We start from the raw sequence: 15900 nt of genomic DNA on the forward strand, positions 1-15900 counted from the left end.
TTATTTCACTTAGCATAATGTTTTTGAGGTTCCTCACCGTTGTAGCATATAATGTATCACTACCGCATTCCTTTTTTTTTTTCTTTCCTTGAGACAGGGTCTTACCATTGCCCAGGCTGGAGTGTAGTGGTGTGATCATGTTTCACTGTAGTCTCCGCCTCCTGGGCTCAAGTGATACTCCAACCTCTTGCCTTCCGAGTAGCTGGGACCACAGGCACGAGTCACCATGTCCGGCTAATTTTTTTTTTTTTTTTGAGGAAGCAATTCCTTTAATTTTATCAGAATCCAGGACACAAGAAGAAAAACACCCAAAAACCACATGGAGACAGAAGACGAGACACAACTCCTCCCCCACCGCCTCCCTGCTCTAGAGTGGGGACAAAGTGGGGGTGAGACAGCTGTGGGGAGACCTGAACCTCAGTCCAGCCCTACAGGCTCCAGGCCTGCAGGGAAGGAGGGCAACAGGGAGGCAGGGCCCAGCCCCCCAGTGTGGGGAAACAGCTGAGGGAAGGCCCCCCTCAAAAGGCTCCACCTCCTCACCAGCACTCCTGCCCAGGGACAGGGAGCCCACAGCAGCAAGGGGACCCCGGGGCCATGGCCACGTTCATGACTGAGAAGCAGCTGAGTGGAGGCAGGAGACACACGATTATCTGGGCAGAATCAGTTGGGGCAGGGGCCTGGGAGGTCCCCATGGGCCAAACCCTAAGGTTACAGGAGGGGGCCCAAAGCGGGGCTAGTGAGTGAGGTCCTGAGTGAGTGGGTCAGTGGCTGGGCCTCTTTCTCCAGCTGCCTGTAGTCCCTCCAATACTGCTGCCAGGGGGGCCCGCCTCCAGGCAAATGGGATAAGAAAGCAGCCTGCCCCTGCTGCAGACAGAGCCAGGTGGCTGAGGCCAGGAAGGAAGGCCCAGCCAGGCCTTGCCACCTGCCCCTAGAGGCCTGTGGGAAAAGGACAGGTCAGGAAGGGTGGGGACAGGGGCTCGACCAGCTCAGACCCAAGATGGTGCCATGCTTGCTTCCTGAGTCCCCCATGAGCTGGGGTACTGCACTGGGGCCAGCGACTAGTTAGACAGGAGGCAGCAGCTTCTCAAGAAATTCCTTCACAGCTGCCATCTCCTGAGGACAGGAGCTGTGCATGACACCCAGGTATGTCTGGAACTGGACCCTGGCAGGTGTGACAACAGACCAGAGCTTCTCAGCCATCAGGGCCCCAAACCGTACGGGCACCATGGGGTCCAGCTCCCCATGGCACTGGAGGATGGCCAGGTCCTTGGCACTGCCATTAGCTGCCTGGGGGAAGGCCCGGTGCAGAGGCGGCCAGCAGCTCAACGCCAGGATGCCAGCCAGAGGGTGGGGGCAGGTGAGGGCCGTGTAGAGGGACAGGGCCCGGCCCTGTGAAAAGCCTCCCAGGATGATTTGATTGGCAGGGATCCCGTTCTTCATTTCATGCTCAATCAAGGCCTTGATGTTCTCTGCTGCCTTCTTGATGCCAGCCTCGTCCTCTGGGGCATCTGGACTCAGCCCCATCAGGTCAAACCAGGAGGGCATCACCATCTTCATGTTGAGGGTCACAGGGATCCTAGGCGCATGGGAACAGATGTACTTGACGTGAGGGAGCCGAATGGCGGAGAGGGCGTCAGCCCAGCTGTGCCCTGTGTCTCCAAGTCCATGTAAAAAAATAACCACGGCCGTTTCCCGCTCAGCTCCAGACACGGTGGCAGCATTGTTGAGCAGGGGCACAGACATGGTGTTACCACACATACACCACACGGCTCCATGGCAGGGGCCTCCACTCCCTGGGACTTCTGAGGCCGCTTGGGTGATTCTCCTCTTTCTCCCGCAGACACACACTCTTCCCCATCGGCCGCCCCCGCCGGAACATAATTTTTTTATTTTTTTATTTTTAGTGGACATGGGGTCTCCCTATGTTACTTACCTAGCCTGGTCTCAAACTCCTAGGCTCCAGGGATCCTCTTGCCTCAGCCTCCCAAAGTGCTGGGATTACCATGCTCAGCCCATCACTCCCTGTGTTCCTTTCATTTATTTTTTTTCTTTGAGACAGAGTCTTACTCTGTCACCCAGGCTGGAGTGCAGTGGTATGGTCATGGCTTACTGCAACCTCGACCTCCCAGGCTCAAGTGATCCTCCCATCTCAACCTCCCTAGTAGCTGGCATTCCTTTTTATGGCTGAATAATACTCCGTTGCCTGTACAGATCACAATTTATTTATCCATTCATCAGTTAGTGGGCATTTGGGCTGTTTTCACCTTTTGGCTATTATAAATAATGTTGCTATAAACATTTGTATACAAGTTTCTGTGTGGATATATATCTTCATTTCTCGTGGGTATATACCTGGGAGTGGAATTGCTGGATCATCTCATAGATAAACAAAGCCAGACACTAGCTAAAGTGGTAAGGACAGGACAGGCACAGAGGCTCACGCCTGTAATCCCAGCACTTTGGGAGGCCGAGGCAGGCTGATCACTTGAGGCAAGGAATTCGAGACCAGCCTGACCAACATGGTGAAACCCCATCTCTACTAAAAAACAAAAATTAGCTGGGCATGGTGGTGCACACCTGTAATCCCAGCTACTCAGGAGGCTGAGGCAGGAGAATCGCCTGAACTCGGGAGGCAGATTTTGCAGTAAACCAAGATTGTGTCATTGCACTCCAGCCTGGGCCACATAGCAAGTCTCCGTCTCAAAATAATAAATAAATAAATAAATAAAGTGGTAAGAACAGATTTTAATCAGTGACATATTACTGCAATAGGGAAAAGAGTCTAGCTTGAACTGAACTCAACTTTGATTTGTAGAGATAACTGGGCATTTTAAAGCAAGAATGAAAGAACAGAGAGGGTGAGTGGGGACTCAATGACATCAGAGAAGTGACAGATTACAAAAAGTGGGAAGAGGGTTGGTCTGTGTTAAGCCCACCTGGCCTTGTTAGCTGGGGCTTATCATTAGGCTCCTACACTCTCACAGCAGCGGGGAAACAGGGGCCTTACCTTCATCTGTGGGCTGGAACAAACAGTACATTCTTTTGGCAGCCTTGAGTTCTCTCAGTCAGACACTTTAAAGGGCATTAGGGTCATCCTAGAGATGTGGCCTTGAACTGTTAGAAACTATGTTAGTGTTCATGAAAGTCTTTATCAAGTCGGACGCAGTTGCTCACGCCTATAATCCCAGCACTTTGGGAGGCCGAGGTGGGCGGGTCACTTGAGGTCAGGAGTTCGAAACCAGCCTGGCCAACATGGTGAAACCCCATCTCTACTAAAAATACAAAAAAAACTAGCTGGGCTTGGGGGCAGGCGCCTGTAATCCCAGCTACTCAGGAGGCTGAGGCAGGAGAATTGCTTGAACCCGAGAGGTGGAGGTTGCAGTGAGCTAAGAACGGGCCATTGCACTCCAGCCTGGGGGCAACAAGAGTGAAACTCTGTCTCAAAAAAAAAAAAAAAAAATCCTGGTTTTTTTTTTTACCTTTTTTTTTTTTTTTTTTTTTTTTTTTTTGAGACAGAGTCTTGCTCTGCTGCCTTGGCTGGAGTGCAGTGGTGCGATCTCGGCTCACTGCAACCTCCGCCTCCCTGGTTCACGCCATTCTCCTTCCTCAGCCTCCCAGGTAGCTGGGACTACAGGTGCCTGCCAACACACCCCGCTAATTTTTTGTATTTTTAGTAGAGGTGGGGTTTCACTGTGTTAGCCAGGATGGTCTCGATCTCCTGACCTTGTGATCTGCCCGCCTCAGCCTCCCAAAGTGCTGGGATTACAGGTGTGAGCCACCGTGCCCAGCCCCTGGTTATCTTTTTGTACCTTTTGAAATATATGTAAATATACTGGTTTTGCAAACATTAAATTAATAATAAAAGCCATGCCATAGCAGACTTCATCATATATAGGTATATAACCAAGAAAGAATTACTGTCTAGAATTTACAAAGAACTCCACAAATCGATATGAAAAAGACAACCAACCCAAGAGAAAAAAAAATTTAAATATAGGAAAGACAATCCCTCAAAGAGAAAATAGAAAATGCAAATTAATACTGACATTTTGGGCTTCAAAAAAAAGCAAATTAAAATAACGACAAGGGCTGGGTTCAGTGGCTCACGCCTGTAATCCCAGCACTTTGGGAGGCTGAGGAGGGTGGATCATGAGGTCAGGAGTTCAAGACCAGCCTGGCCAAGATGGTGAAACCGCATCTCTACTAAAAATACAAAAATTAGCCAGGTGTGGTGGCAGGCGCCTATAATTCCCGTTACTCAGGAGGCAGAGGCAGGAGAGTTGCTTGAACCCAGGGAGGGGGTGGGGGCGCAGAGGTTGTAGTGAGCTGAGATCGTACCACTGCACTCCAGCCTGGGCAACAGTGAGACTCCGTCTTAAAATAAATAAATAAATAAATAAAATAAAATAAAATAACGATGAGGTGAAAAAAATAAAATTAATAAAATTAAAAATAAAATAATAAAATAACAAGGCGACATTCATTAAATTGGCAAAGACAGGTTTGGGAATATCAGATGTTGTTGAAGCTCCAGGGCAACAGGGACTCTCTTCTAGTGGATGGGAGTGTAAACCAGAAAAACCACTGTGGAGACCATTTGGCAATATCTAGTAGAGTTGATAATACAACTCTACTTATGAGCTTATACCCAGCCTCTCCCACATTTGCTCAAGAAGGCATGCAGAAGTATGTTCATTGCAGCATTTTTTAATATAACAGTATATAAAGTAATTGGAAATACTTTAAAATCCATAAACAGAAGAATGGATACATTATTTGTGATATATTTATATAATTGAATATTAAAGAGCTGCGTTATCCAACATGGTAGCAATGAGCCACATGAGGCTATTTAAACTTAAATTTAAATAATTAAAATTACGTCTATGTTTCACATTTTAAAAATTTAAATTTAGTTCCTCGGCCAGGCACGGTGGCTCACGCCTGTAATCCCACCACTTTGCCGAGGCGGGCGGATCAGGAGGTCAAGAGATCGAGACCATCCTGGCCAACAGGGTGAAACCCCATCTCTACTAAAAATACACAAATTAGCTGGGTGTGGTGGCACACGCCTATAGTCCCAGCTACTCAGGAGGCTGAGGCAAGAGAATCGCTCGAACCCTGGAGGTGGAGGTTGCAGTGAGCTGAGATCATGCCACTGCACTCCAGCCTGGCGACAGAGCAAGACTCCGTCTCAAAAATTAGTTCCTTAGTCACATTAGCCACATTTCAAGTGCTCAGTAGCCACATGTGATTAGTGAGTACCCATATTAGACAATGCTGATATAGAAAATTTCCATCATTGCAGAAAGTTCTATTGGACAGCACTGTTCTACAACATAAAATGAGCTAACTGGGTCTAAATATTTCAAAAAGAAAAAAAAACAAAAAACATCAAAATATAAGACTCAAAAATATGAAGTTCATCAGAAAAAGAAGGCAAGTTGTAGAACACATAGAATATCCTCCTATTTAAAATTTGGTACAGCATGATGACTATAGTTAATAACAATGTATTGTAGGCGCGGTGGCTCACACCTGTAATCCCAGCACTTTGCAAGGCTGAGGAGGGCAGATCACCTGAGGTCAGGAGTTCGAGACCAGCCTGGCCAATATGGTGAAACCCCATTGCTACTAAAAATACAAAAATTAGCTGGGTGTGGTGGTGCGCACCTGTAGTCCCAGCTACTTGGGAGGCTGGGGCAGGAGAATCTCATGAACCCGGAAGGCAGAGGTTGCAGTGAGACGAGATCACACATTGTACCTCAGCCTGGGCGTCATAGCAAGACTCCCTCTCAAAACAAACAAAGTAAAACAGGCCAGGCATGGTGGCTCATGCCTGTAATCCCAGCACTTTGGGAGGCCGAGGGGGGCGGATAACGAAGTCAGGAGTTTGAGACCATCCTGGCTAACACGGTGAAACCCCGTCTCTACTAAAAATACAAAAAAAAAAAAAAAAATTAGCTGTGTGATGGCTGACGCCCGTAGTCCCAGCTACTTGGGAGGCTGAGGCAGAAGAATGACGTGAACCCAGGAGGCGGAGCTTGCAGTGAGCCGAGATCGCGCCACTGCACTTCAGCCTGGGTGACAGAGCGAAACTCCATCTCAAGAAAAAGACAAACCAAACCAAACCAAACCAATATATTGTATTCTTGAAAAATGTTAAGAGATTGAATGTTGTGTTCTCACCACAAAAATGGTAATTATGTGAGGTAATGCATATGTTAATTAGCTAGATTTAGTCATTCCAAGTTTATATATGCTTCAAAATAGCATGTAATACCTATGGAAACTAAGAATTAGGCTGGGCACAGAGGCTCACACCTGAAATCCCAGTGCTTTGGTAGGCCAAGGCAAGAGGATTGCGTGAACCCAAGAATTTGAAACCAACTTGGGCAACATAGGCAGGCCATGTCTCTACAAAAAATACAAAAAATTAGCTGGGAGTGGTGGCTGGAGCCTGTAGTCCCAGCTATAGGCTGAGGTGGGAGGATCACTGGAGCCCAGGTGTTTGAGACTGCAGTGAGCCTTGACTGTGGCAGTGCACCCCAGCCTGGGAGACTTGTCTCAAAAAAATAATGAAAATAAAAATAAAAAAGCAGGCCAGGCGCGGTGGCTTACGCCTGTAATCCCAGCACTTCAGGAGGCTGATGTGGATGGATCACTTGAGGCCAGGAGCTCAGGAACAGTCTGGACAACAAGGAGAAACCCCATCTCTATCAAAAAATACAAAAATTAACTGGACATGGTGGTGCATGCTTGTAGTCCCAGCTACTCTGGAGGCTGAGGCATGAGAATCTCTTGAATCCAGGAGGTTGAAGTTGCAGTGAGCCAAGAAGATCACTCTACTGCACTCCAGTCTGGGTGACAGAGCTAGAATTTGTCTCAAAAATAAATAAATAAATATTTAATAAATAAATAATCAAACCAAAACCAAACCATCATGTCCTATATGATAAATATGTAAAATTTATCTGTCAATTTAAAAATAATAGGCTGGGCACGTTGGCTCATGCCTGTAATCCCAGCACTTTGGAAGGCCAAGGCAAGTGGATCACCTGAGGTCAGGAGTTTGAGACCAGCCTGGCCAACATAGTGAAACCCTGTCTCTACTAAAAATACAAAAATTACCTGGGCGTATAATCCCAGCACTTTGGGAGGCTGAGGCAGGTGGATCATGAGGTCAGGAGATTGAGACCATCCTGGCTAACATGGTGAAACCCCATCTCTACTAAAAAAAATACAAAAAATTAGCCAGGCGTTGTGGCGGGCGCCTGTAGTCCCAGCTACTCGGGAGGCTGAGGCAGGAGAATAGCGTGAACCCAGGAGGCGGAGCTTGGAGTGAGCCGAGATTGCGCCACTGCACTCCAGCCTGGGTGACAGAACGAGACTCTGTCTCAAAAAAAAAAAAAAAAAAATTAACCTGGGCGTGGTGGCGGGCTCCTGTAATCCAGCTACTCTGGAGGATGAGGCAGGAAAATTGTGGAACCTAGGAGGTGGAGGTTGCAGTTACCCGAGATCACGCCACTGCACTCCAGCCTGGGTGACAGAGTGAGACTCTGTCTCTAAATAAATAAATAAATATAATAAAATAGGCCAGGCGTGGTGGCTCACGCCTGTAATCCCAGCATTTTGGGAGGCTGAGGCTGGTGGATCACCTGAGGTCAGGAATTTGAGACCAGCCTGGCCAACATGGTGAAACTCTGTCTCTACTAAAACTACAAAAATTAGCTGGGTATGGTGGCACAGGCCTGTAAACCCAGCTACTCGGGAGACTGAGGCAAAAGAATCACTTGCACCCGGGAGGCAAAGGCTGCAGTGAGCCAAGATCGCACCACTGCACTCCAGCTTGAGCAACAGAGGGAGATTTTGTCTCAAAAAAAGAAAACAATAATAATACTAATAATCCAGAAATAAATAAATAAAAAGTTTGGAAGAAATTGATGACATTCATTGTCTCCAGGGGAGGGAAGTATGTGGATGAGGGATGAAGTGGGAGGGAGATTGTCACATATACCCTTTTTCTTCTTTTACACTTCAAACCCTGCAGTTGTATCATGTATTCAAAAATAAAATAAATTTTCCAGTACCAATCAAGCCAAGAAAAAGGCCGAATATGTGTACAATCTGTATGGATGTTGACATACCATATTTATTAGTTATTTATTGAAAGCCATCCACCAGGTTATTATTTTTTATTTTTTATTTTTGAGACAGAGCCTTGCTCTGTCACCCAGGCTGGAGTGCAATGGTGTGATTTTGGCTCACTGCAACCTCCGCCTCCTGGGTTCAAGCGATTCTCCTGCCTCAGCCTCCTTAGTAGCTGGGATTACAAGTGTGTGCCACCATGCCCGGCTAATGTTTGTATTTTTAGTAGAGACGGGGTTTCGCCATTTTGACCAGGCTGTTTTTGAACTCGCAACCTCTAGCCTCTAGTGATCTGCCCCCCTCGGCCTTCTAAAGTGCTGGGATTACAGGCATGAGTCACCTCACTGTGCCTAGCCCTAGGTTATTTTTAAAACATACTCTTGTGATTCTTCTCTGTGATGATTCTACATTTCCAAAGTGTGAAATTTATCAGTACTGACATTTCCTGTCTTTTTTTTTTTTGAGACAGAGTCTCGCCCTGTCGCCCAGGCTGGAGTGCAGTGGCACGATCTCGGCTCACTCCAAGTTCTGCCTCCCAGGTTCACTCCATTCTCCTGCCTCAGCCTTCCGAGTAGCTGGGACTACAGGCGCACACCACCACACCTGGCTAATTTTTTGTATTTTTAGTAGAGACGGGGTTTCACCATTTTAGCCAGGATGGTCTCGATCTCCTGACCTCGTGATGTGCCCACCTCGGCCTTCCAAAGTGCTGGGATTCCAGGCGTGAGCCACCACGCCCGGTCTTTTTTTTTTTTTTTTTTTGAGATAGAGTCTTGCTCTGTCACTCAGGCTGGAGTGCAGTGGCAGGATCTCAGCTCACTGCAACCTCTGCCTCCCGGGTTCAAGCAATTCTCCTGCCTCAGCCTCCCGAGTAGCTGGGATTACAGGTGCCCGCCACCATGTCCAGCTAATTTTTGTATTTTTAGTAGATACAGGGTTTTGCCATATTGGCCAGGCTGATCTAGAACTCCTGACCTCAGGTGATCCGCCCATGACGGCCTCCCAAAGTCCTGGGATTACAGGCATGAGCCACCGCACTGGGCCTGTGTTACTTATTTTAAAAAAGAGGGCAAATTATTAGTGTTGGTGTGGTATAAGGTGAAATATATTTGATCTTTGTTCCCGTTCCCGTCACAACTCCTAACAGTTGGAATTTCCAGAGTGATGAGTGTCTTTTGTTGTTTTATTTTTTTCTGAGACGGAGTCTTGCTCTTGTCACCCAGGTTGGAGTGCAATGGCGTGATCCCGGGTTCAAGCAATTCTCCTGCTTCAGCCTCCCAAGTAGCTGGGATTACAGATGCGCGCCACCACACCAGGCTAATTTTTGTAGTTTTAGTAGAGATGGGGTTTCATCATATTGGCCAGGCTGGTCTCGAACTCCTGACCTCATGATCCGCCTGCCTCAGCCTCCCAAAGTGCTGGGATTACAGACGTGAGCCACCTCGCCTGGCTGTTGTTTTATTTTTTAACTTTTTTTTTTCCTTGAATAGAGACAGGCAAATTACTATGCTGCTTAGACTGGTTTTTAACTCTTGGGCTCAAGTGATCCTCCTGCCTCTGCTTCCCAAAGTGTTGGGCCACAGTGCCAGGCCAAGAGTGTCTTTTATTATTCATAATGAGCTCTTTTGGATCACACCAGAGTTTATGCTAATGAGATGAGTTAGGGTGAGGCCCCTAAGTAGCCTCAGGATGGGGCTGGGCACCAGAAAGACCAAGGTATTAAAGGAGTAGATTTGGAATTTTCAGCCTCACCCACCAACTTCCAGGAAAAGGAGTGGTGTTTGAAGATTAAGCTTTATAAAAACTCCTTTTTTGGCTGGGCATGGTGGTTCATGCCTGTAATCCCAGCACTTTGGGAGGCCGAGGTGGTTGGATCACGAGGTCAGGAGTTTGAGACAAGCCTGGCCAACATAGTGAAACCCCTGTCTCTACTAAAAATACAAAAATTAGCCGGGCATGGTGGCGCACGCCTGTAGTCCCAGCTACTCGGGAGGCTGAGGCAGGAGAATCGCTTGAACCCGGGAGGCAGAGGTTGCAATGAGCCGAAATCAGGCCACTGCACTCCAGCCTGGGCGACAGAGCGAGAATCTGTCTCAAAAAAAATTTTTTTTGAGACAGAGTACTCTGTCGCCCAGGCTGGACTGCAGTGGCGTGATCTTGGCTCACTGCAACCTCTGCCTCCCCGGTTCAAGGGATTCTCCTGCCTCAGCCTCCCGAGTAGCTGGGATTACAGGTGCCCACAACCATGCCTGGCTAATTTTTGTATTTTTAGTAGAGATGGGGTTTCGCCATGTTGGCCAGGCTGGTCTCGAACTCCTTACCTCAGGTGATCTGCCCATCTCGGCCTCCCAAAGTACTGAGATTATAGGCGTGAGCCACCACACCTGGCCTCTAAGAACTCTTTTTTTTTTTTTCCGAGACGGAGTCTTGCTCTGTCACCCAGGCTGGAGTGCAGTGGCCCGGCCATAAAAACTCTTGAACAAGAATGGATGGGGGCTGGGCACGGTGGCTCATGCCTGTAATCCTAGCCCTTTGCTGAGGTTGGCAAATCACTTGAGGTCAGGAGTTGGAGACCAGCCTGGCCAACATAGCAAAACACTGTCTCTACTAAAAATACAAAAAGTAGCCAGGCGTGGTGGAAGGTGCCTGTAATCTCTGCTACTCAGAAGGCTGAGGCTGGATAATCCCTTGAACCCAAGAGGTGGAGGTTGCAGTGAGCCGAGATCTTGCCATTGCACTCTGGCCTAGGCAACAGAGTGCAACTGCCTCTCAAAAGAAAAAAAAAAGAATTGATGGGTTGGCAGGGTACTGACACTTGGAGGTGCTGGGAGGGTGGTGCCCAGATGGGCCATGGAAGCGCCAAGCCTCTTCCTCCCGAAAGCTCACCCTATGCATCTTTTAAATCCAGCTATTCATCTATATCTTTAAAACGTCCTTCATAATTAAGTGATAAACGTGTTTCCCTGAGTTCTGTTAGCAATCCTAGCAAATTATGAAGCCAAGGAGGGGGTTGTAGGAACCCTGATTTATAGCAGGTTTGTCAGAAGCACAGATCACAGCCTTGGTCTTGGAATTGGCATCTAAAGTGGGAGGCAGTCTTTTGGGACTCAGCCCTCCCCCTGTGGAATCTGATACCATCTCCAGGTAGCTAGTGGCTGAATTGAATCAAATAGGCCACTCAGTGTTTGCTGGATAGTTAACTGTTTGGTGTGTGGAGAAAAAGTCCCATACATCTGGTCACAAGTGTTTTGTGTTGTGTGAGCAGACAGGGAGGGTCTTCAGGGATTACAGAAATTTAATCACCCTGAGCAATTGGCTTGTTTTACAGCCTCCTGCCCTGCAGCCTCTTTTTTCCTAAACCCTGTGTTGAGTGCAGTCACCTAGTTGGTTAAAACTGGCTCCTGGCAGACCCCAGAAACTTGTAGATAAACCCGAGTGAAAGTTCCTCATTACCATGCTGAAATCTCCATCCTGGGAGGAGCTGTGGCTTCATTCTCATAGCATGTGACCTGTGTGCGGGCGTGAGGATTCACTGTGTTTCCAAAACTGGGACCCCTCCTCTACATGCAATGAGGCACCCTCTCCCCTCCCCATCGCCCCCTAAAATCCTCCTGTCACTTCTCTCCGGGAGACACTGCTTTGAAGAATCCTCCCAGTGCTCTCCTTACTTGTGACGAGTAATTAAACTCCTATTGATTAAAACCTGCCTTGTGGAGAGTCATTTGTTATTTGCCAGGCAAACAAATCCTGTTTTTTTTCAGGTAACGAGAGTATGGTGGAAGAAAACAGTTTAGGTCAGGCACAGTGGTGCATGCCTATAATCCCAGCACTTTGGGAGGCCGAGGCAGGTGGGAGGAACACTTGAGCCCAGGTGTTGGAGACCAGCCTGGGCAACATAGTGAGACACCCCCAACTCCACCCCCATAAAAAAAAAAAAAAGATGTAATCCCAGCACTTTGGGAGGCTGAGGCAGGCGGATCACCTGAGGTCAAGAGTTGGAGACCAGCCTGGGCAACATGGTGAAACCCCGTTTCTATTCAAAATATAAAAAAATTAGCCAAGCATGGTGGTGGGCGCCTGTAATCCCAGCTACTCCAGAGGCTGAGGCAGGAGAATTGCTTGAACCCGGGAGGTGGAGGTTGCAGTGAGCCGAGATCCTGCCATTGCACTCCAGCCTGGGTGACAGATCGACACTTAATCTCCAAAAAAAAAAAAAAAAAGAGGCCAGGCACAGTGGCTCACACCTGTAATCCTAGCACTTTGGGAGGCCGAAGCGGGTGGATCACCTGAGGTCAGGAGTTTGAGACCAGCCTGGCCAACATGGTGAAACCCCATCTCTACTAAAAATACAAAAATTAGCCGGGTGGAGTGGCATGGGCCTGTAATCCCAGCTACTTGGGAGGCTGAGGCAAGAATTGTTTGAACCCGGGAGGTAGAGGTTGCTGTGAGTTGAGATCGTGCCAATGCACTCCAGCCTGGGTGACAGGGTGGGACTCTGTCTCAAAAAAAAAAAAAAAAAAAAGTTTGTGTTTACAGTTGTATAAGGAAGTGGTGAGTCTGTGAGGTTTGCTGAGGCTCAGAATACCCCAAAATATGCCAACACGCTGAACTGAAGAAGAAACTTCAAGGTTTCTCTGACCTCTCTTCTCAATCAGCTCTCCCACAGGCAGGATGAGTTATTCTCTGAAGTTCCTTTATCTGCTTCAAGTCCAGACATACCACAAAGAATAATTGTTTTCTCTTCCCCTCCCTGTAAGATCAGGAATGGAATCACACCTGAGCAGGTCCTTTCCCAAAAGAGTCTGTCTCTCAGCTCATTCACATTCCACAGAGAACTATTCAAAACTCAATCTCTATCTCTGGGCCCATTCATTCTCCCTAATAATCGCCTATGGCCCCTCAAGAGAATTCCTGTTCCCTATCCCATAACCTGTTTTGCCAGGATGGTAAATAAGCTCCTGAACCCTGTGGTGGATTGGTTAATTACTCTGTGGTTCTCTCTGTGTACACATTAATCCATTTATATGCCTCTTCTCCAATGCACCTTTTTTTTTGTTTGTTTGTTTTTTGGACAGACTCTCGCTCTGTCGACAGGGCTGGAATGCAATGGCACAATCTCAGCTCACTGCAACCTCCACCTCCTGGGCTCAAGTGATTCTCCTGTCTCAGCTTCCCGAGTAGCTGGGATTACAAGCACACGCCACTGTGCCCAGCTAATTTTTATATTTTCACCATGTTTCCAGGCTGGTTTTGAACTCCTGACCTCAGGTGATCCACCCGACTCAGCCCCACAAAGTGCTGGGATTACAGACGTGAGCCACCGTGCCCAGCCTGCATCTATCTTTTGTGAGTTAATTTTCCAGCCAACCTTCAGAGGGCGAAAGGGAAGTTTTCCTTTGGCCCATACAGGTTCATTATAGCTATTCTATGTAGTTTTCTACTTAAGTATGTCATAATTTCAAAAGAGAAAAAGAGAAGGGAGAAAATTGTTCTAAGCTTTCAATGTGAAGGCCTGGCACTTTTAAAGAATAACAGCTTCTGTGGCCAGACTTTTAGTGTCAGTGTGGACTTTCCCTGGAGAAGTCCAGCCAGATGGGCAGACTGGGCAGATGCTTATACTGATTAGCTAGATTTAGCTAATGGGCAGAGCCGTCACAATGCACTGGTTGAAATGGTGCAAAAAATAATGTAAGGCTTTTTTTTTTTTTTTGGTACAGGATCTGGCTCTGTTGCCTATGCTGGAGTACAGTTGCTCAATCTTGGCTCACTGTAACCTCCGTTTCCTGGACTCATGCCATCCTCTCGCTTCAGCCTTCTGAGAAGCTGGGACTACAGGAATGCACCACCACACCCGGCTAATTTTTGTATTTTTTGTAGAGATGGGGTTTCACCATGTTAACTAGGCTGGTCTCATAACCGCCCAATGTGTTTACCTTGCCCGCTGCCTAGACAGAGCCGATTTCTCAAGACAGAGGAATTGCAATATAGAAAGAGTAATTCACGCAGAGCCTGCTGTGTGGGAGACAGGAGTTTTATTATTACTCAAATCAGTCTGCCCAAGAATTCGAGGAGCAGAGTTTGTTTTTGTTGCTGTTGTTTTGTTCTGTTTTTTGAGATGGAGTCTCTCTCTGTCACCCAGGCTGGAGTGCAATGGCAAAATCTTGGCTCACTGCAACCTCCACCTCCCAGGTTCAAGTGATTCTCCTGCCTCGGCCTCAGTAGCTGGGATTACAGGCCTGTGCCACCATACCCAGCTGATTTTTGTATTTTTAGAGACAGGATTTCACCACGTTGGCCAGGCTGGTCTTAAACTCCTGACCTCAGGTGATCCACCTCCCTCAGCCTCCCAAAGTGCTGGGATTAGAGGCACGAGCCACCTCGCCCAGCCTGGGGAGCAGAGTTTTTAAGGACAACTTGGTGGGTCAGGGGAAGCCAGTGAGCCAGGAGTGCTGATTGGTCAGAGATGAAATCATAGGGAGTCTAAGCTGTCTTCTTGCCCTGAGTCAGTTCCTGGGTGGGGGCCATAAGATCAGATGAGCCAGTTAATCAATCTGGGTGGTACCGGCTGATCCATCAAGTGCAGGGTCGGCAAAATGTCTCAAGCACTGATCTTAGGAGATGTTTAGGGAGGGTCAGAATCTTGTAGCCTTCACCTGCATGACTCCTAAACCGTAATTTCTTTCTTTCTGTTTTTTTTTTTTTTTTTTTCTTGAGACAGAGTTTCGCTCTTGTTGTCCAGGCTGGAGTGCAATGGCGCAATCTCGGCTCACTGCAATTTCTGCCTCTGGGGTTCAACCCATTCTCCTGTCTCAGCCTCCTGAGTAGCTGGGATTACAGGCACATGCCACCACGCCCAGCTACTTTTTGTATTTTTAGTAGAGATGGGGGTTCATGATATTGGTCAGGCTGGTCTCGAACTCCTGACCTCAGGTGATCCGCCCGCCTCTGCCTCCCAAAGTGCTGGGATTACAGGCATGAGCCACTGCACCCAGCCTAAACCATAATTTCTAATCTGTGTTAGTCCTACAAAGGCAATCTAGTCCCCAGGCAAGAAGGAGGTCTGTTATTGTCTTTGTTTTAAAGGGCTATTAAAACAAAGGGAAAGGGCTATTATTGTCTTTGTTTTAAATTATAAACCAAGTTTCTCCCAAAGTTAGTTCAGCCTAGGCCCAGGAATGAATGACAGCTTGGAGGTTAGAAGCAAAATGGAGTCGGTTAAGTTAGATTTCTTTCACTGTCTCAGTCATAATTTTGCAAAGGCAGTTTCAGTCTCTAACTCCTGCGCTCAAGCAATTCACCCACCTCGGCCTCCCAAAGTGTTGGGATTACAGGCATGAGCAACCATGCCCAACCTGTAAGGCCTTTTTTAAAAAATATAAAATCAGATATGAAGTTTTCTTTGGACTGGGCGTGGTGGCTCATGCCTGTAGTCCCAGCACTTTGGGAGGCTGAAGAACGTGGATCACCTGAGGTCAGGAGTTCGAGACCAGCCTGGCCAACATGGTGAAATCTCATCTTTACTAAAAATAAAAAAAAAAACTATCCAGCCGTGGTGATGGGCGCCTGTAATCCTAGCTACTCAGGAGGCTGAGGCAGGAGAATCACTTGAACCTGGGAAGTGGAGGCTGCAGTGAGCCGAGATCTCGCCATCGCAAATCAGCCTGGGCAACAAGAGGGAAACACACAACTCTGTCTCAAAAAAAAAAAAAAGGTTTCTTTGAAGAATTGTTGCCAGAAAGTGGTCACGATCCA

The 15900-nt window shown here is 47.6% G+C and overlaps 1 protein-coding gene across 1 annotated transcript; it reads right to left on the reverse strand.

Annotated features, from left to right (window-relative positions):
- Nucleotides 1-238: 238 nt before the first annotated feature.
- On the reverse strand, nt 239-1867 carry LOC456622 (acyl-protein thioesterase 2-like). Its single transcript, XM_054687004.2, has one exon. It carries the CDS (start codon nt 1756-1758, stop codon nt 1063-1065), a length of 696 nt encoding a protein of 231 aa, XP_054542979.1. The 5' UTR covers nt 1759-1867; the 3' UTR covers nt 239-1062.
- Between the last annotated feature and the right edge of the window lie 14033 nt (nt 1868-15900).

This window comes from Pan troglodytes, chromosome 5 (assembly GCF_028858775.2).
Source record: "Pan troglodytes isolate AG18354 chromosome 5, NHGRI_mPanTro3-v2.0_pri, whole genome shotgun sequence".
Taxonomy (NCBI): domain Eukaryota; kingdom Metazoa; phylum Chordata; class Mammalia; order Primates; family Hominidae; genus Pan; species Pan troglodytes.

Bases quoted from the DNA above. Each gene is read 5' to 3' on its own strand.
- LOC456622 (XM_054687004.2), bottom strand. From the start codon at position 1,758: ATGTGTGGTAACACCATGTCTGTGCCCCTGCTCAACAATGCTGCCACC.